This window comes from Pinus tabuliformis, chromosome 1_2 (genome assembly GCF_031772625.1).
Source record: "Pinus tabuliformis cultivar Carrire ecotype Pingquan chromosome 1_2, CPIR1, whole genome shotgun sequence".
NCBI lineage: Eukaryota > Viridiplantae > Streptophyta > Pinopsida > Pinales > Pinaceae > Pinus > Pinus tabuliformis.
Genome location: NC_142298.1, coordinates 1162401008 through 1162405160, shown reverse-complemented (window position 1 = coordinate 1162405160; position 4153 = coordinate 1162401008). Strand labels below are relative to the sequence as shown.

Sequence of the window (4153 nt, the reverse complement as noted above, 5' to 3'; positions counted from 1 at the left end):
TTATATATATATATATATATATATATATATATATAGATATATATCTTAACATAAAACATATAAAAATCTTTAAGTGGAGTTATCCAAAGTAGTTGAGAGGAAAAATAGAAATCCTCCTCATCCAAATTTGTGGAATTTAATTTCCATAAATGTCATATTAATGCACTTTCATGTAATAAACCAAATACTTATATTCCTCCAATATACTATAAGTGAATATAAAAATAAAAATGAATTCACCAAAATCAATATAGCACACTGTATAGCAGAATAAACCTGTACCTCATCTGTTAAAATTATTCTTTTCAGCTATTTATACATAGTTATATATTTATCCTTTCTTTCATATATATAATACGCTGAAAACTATACAATAATATATACAAATTGATTCTCATCTATAATGGACAAAATTTCATTATTCCACCGCCAGTATATACCATCCACTGCAACCCATAAAATAAAAAGGATAATTGTCACTAGACAATCCACATTGATGAAAATAGCATGTCTCAAATGAAGGAGACAGATTTACAAAATGACTTTCTAATATGCCTAATATTTGAATAAACATGATGACTCATGGTACTTCATTTTTATTTTTTTCATCTTCTAGCACGCCTATAATGTTCAACCCCAAAATCATATATTATTCCACAACTAACTGACTAAGTGTTCTCCATCAACTATGTAGGTAGACACTTTCATTTTGCATGGCAAGCACTACGTGACTAAGTGTTCTCCATCAACTATGTATGTAGACACTTTCATTTTGCATGGCAAGCACTGTGCAGAGGACGTGTATTCCTCACTCTCGATTTTCTTAGGGTGCTCTCTCAAATAATTCATGTAGTTCTGAGCCTCCGGATATCCTACACTGTCTGCAACAATACAGGTTCCTTTGCCAAGCATGCTTTTGTTCTCGAGTAACATAAAATCCGGCAAATAGCAATGTTTGAAGTGATCCATGAACACGAAATCAAAATACCTAGCTGATATTTCATTCAAAATTTCCTCTAATTTGTCATCCAGTTCACTCAGTATACCTTTTAACACGGTCACTTTTGAGGAGAGTCCTGATAGAAACAAATGCACATAAAATAATATTAAAGTTTTAGAAGATACAGACATATGAAGTAATTGAAGCATTCCATGATTATTTGTGAAGTAAAGTCATAAATGTTCATATATAAGCGTTTATGTTTAGTGAGACATTAAATTAAAAGTAGGAAGGAGAAAAAGAAATTTGTATAGTTGTCGAATTATATATATATATATATATATATATATATATCTTTCCTATTGAACATGCGTGTTTTAGAAGGGAAATATAAATTGTCAAACAGGACTATAATACTAAGACTTAATCTGATGACTATGTGACAACAACATATTTATTTGAATTGATATGAGAATTGTTAGAACTTTTACCTGCATGTTCTATCATTTCACTGGCAATACCAAAGTTGTGTGAATTCATCTCTATTGTAACCAGCTTGCTGTCAGGCTCAGTCATCTTTGAAGCAATCCTAATGGCAGAATACCCACAATAAGTTCCAAGCTCTAACGCAACCCTGGGAGCATAAGTCTGCACGGCATCATCGAGAATATAACCCTTCTCCTTCCCTAAAGTTGTCATCCAGGATTGGTCAGTAAAACTGTCAATTGCATCGAGCACGGCTTTTGCATTTCCCTTCTGTGCATTCTGTCGGACATAGTTCATCAGGGCTCGCTCTCTGCAATCGGGAGAATGACCTTTCAGCCTTGCTTGTTTGTCAAAGTAAAATGTGCAGTAAGACACTACCTTCGACACAAGCTCAGATGCCATGGCTTTAATTTGTTTGGCACAATATGACAAAAGACTTGCACCTTTCGATGTTGAGCACAAATACAAATTTGAAGATATATATAGAGAGAGGGGAACGAAAAAGGATGCGATTCTAGGCTTTGTGCACATGTTAGTTATCTGCTTCCTTCGCTTAGTGATTAATTCGGGAGTGCGTAGATTCCAAGCGAATTTATCCTTGGACTTTCTATGTAGCTTGATGCTTTGCTTGATGCTTTGCCAATTAGATTTTTTTTTGCGACGGGGAGCAAAATCACAACACCTTTTCGAGAAGATGTAGACACCTCATAAGATTACGCATGACGGCACAAGTCAAGCTGTGGTCATCTCATGACGCCATGCTCTATTATGATGGAAGCATAGTGCTTCTGAAATTAGGTTTCAAGAGCGAATCACATGGAAGCATACACATTCAACACAATGGGTAATTTCTCTATGAAGGAAGTTGTAAAGGTATGAGAGCACAGTTCAAGCTTTGGTCATCTCATTCTATTATCTTCCCACAGTCGCACATTGAACAACCAGGATGAAGTCTCTCGACACAACACAACACGTCATAAGATGAGGTATGAAGGAACAATTCAAACTTTAATCTTTATCTTCCGGAGACATCGTGGCTTCTTGGGCGTGGGAAGCATAGCGTTTTAAGGAGTAAATCGCATCAAGGCATACACATTGAACGTAACTGACAGTAGTTGCCCCAGAAAGGTGTAAAGAATCTCTTGAAATAAGAACGGAAATATATATGTGTTTTCATGTGACTAACGGATCAAATAAAATGCAAGTGTTGCCAAATTATTGAGAGAATAAAGAAAAACGTCATTAAGGAATATATAAAAAAAGTATTTCCAGGTAAATTTAATGAGATTTTGTGGTTCCCTAACGAATTAGAAGAGAAAAAAATTAACCTATAATAATGATGTGGGTAATCTAAATCTAAAAAATAAAACTGGAATCAATATTAAAAGTGTAAAGGTACACCTAAACAATAGAAATTTGGGAGATCATCGTGAAAAACTAAATACAAAAACTCATATTTCTAATAGAACAAATATTAAATAAAGATTACTTGAAAAAAAATTAGAAAACTCTCTTACTAAAAGAAACATTCTATTTCAATAGTTGCTTACATCACGATGGAAACTTGTGGTTACAACATTTGGTTATGGTAAAATTATAAGAACATAGAATAACATGAGTGGATTATGTGAGGGTGAAAGTGTTATTTCATTGGCTAGAAAACCAACATAATTATGACTTATCATAATTACACTAAGCATAATGATATTAAGTACCATTTTGTAAGGGAGATAATTGATGGAGATGGAGTAGCTTTTAAAAAGATTCACACTCAAGAACATTTTGTTCATATGCAAATAAGAGAGCTACTAAATAAAATTTATGAGGTTGAGAATAAAAATATTGGGTGCTGAACATATACAAACAAAGGAGGTAGTGACATTTCATGAAGAAAATGGGGAACTCATGGTTGATATCTAAAATATGAAGGATTACAATTATTGATTGGGTATCAAGTTTGTTTTCCAGCCTAAGAAGCCAAGTTGGGGACCCGTACTGGTTTCTTTGGAAATAAAAAAAAAAATGACAACATATTGCATCTTGCCTAATAAGAAAAAAAATTATATCAACTATAATAGAGAAAATTAAGTTAGAAGAGAGGAGGTTGAGAGATAGAGTTAGAGACCTGGCATAACAAACTATGGCACTTGATCAAAGAGAAGTTTAGTCTTTGAATAATAAGGAAATTAACTTAATAACCCAGGTGAGACAATTTGAATCACATTGATGATTAAAAATAGAGAATGTTGAAAATGAGATTATTCATGATCCAGATTTAAACAGGAACGCAACAAATTACAGAGATAACCATATACACAAAGATGCAGCGGAAATAATACTTCATTTCATTAATGGAAAATACTGAAATATGTTTACAACCAGAAATGGAAATAAACCAGCTAGGGCGATGGTAGCTTATCTTTGAGGAGAGATGTGATGGCTACATGCCTCTGAACTGTCTTACAATGAGGCTCGAAGGCCTATTTATTGTTGAGAAACAGTGGAAAAACCCTTAACATTCCAAAACCTAACCCTAGAAGATGAAACGCCAAACTATGAGCCCCGCTTGGGGTAAGTTGGTACATCAACTTCCCGGGGTCGTAACTTTGGCATACGATCTCCGTTTGATGCATACAATAGCTCATTAGAATGATCTATCCGATCACTATCATTGTTGGAATGGGCAACATCGGTCCATTCCATGGACCCATGTTGCCCCCGGATTCC

General features: G+C 34.1%; 1 protein-coding gene across 1 annotated transcript; it reads right to left on the bottom strand.

Moving 5' to 3' along the window:
• Positions 1–723: 723 nt before the first annotated feature.
• Positions 724–1857, bottom strand: LOC149210351 (uncharacterized). The gene is made up of 2 exons (XM_089398941.1): positions 1432–1857; positions 724–1076 (listed from the first exon to the last, which is right to left on the bottom strand). Exons 1-2 carry the CDS (start codon positions 1826–1828, stop codon positions 724–726), a joined length of 750 nt encoding a protein of 249 aa, XP_089255067.1. The 5' UTR covers positions 1829–1857.
• Between the last annotated feature and the right edge of the window lie 2296 nt (positions 1858–4153).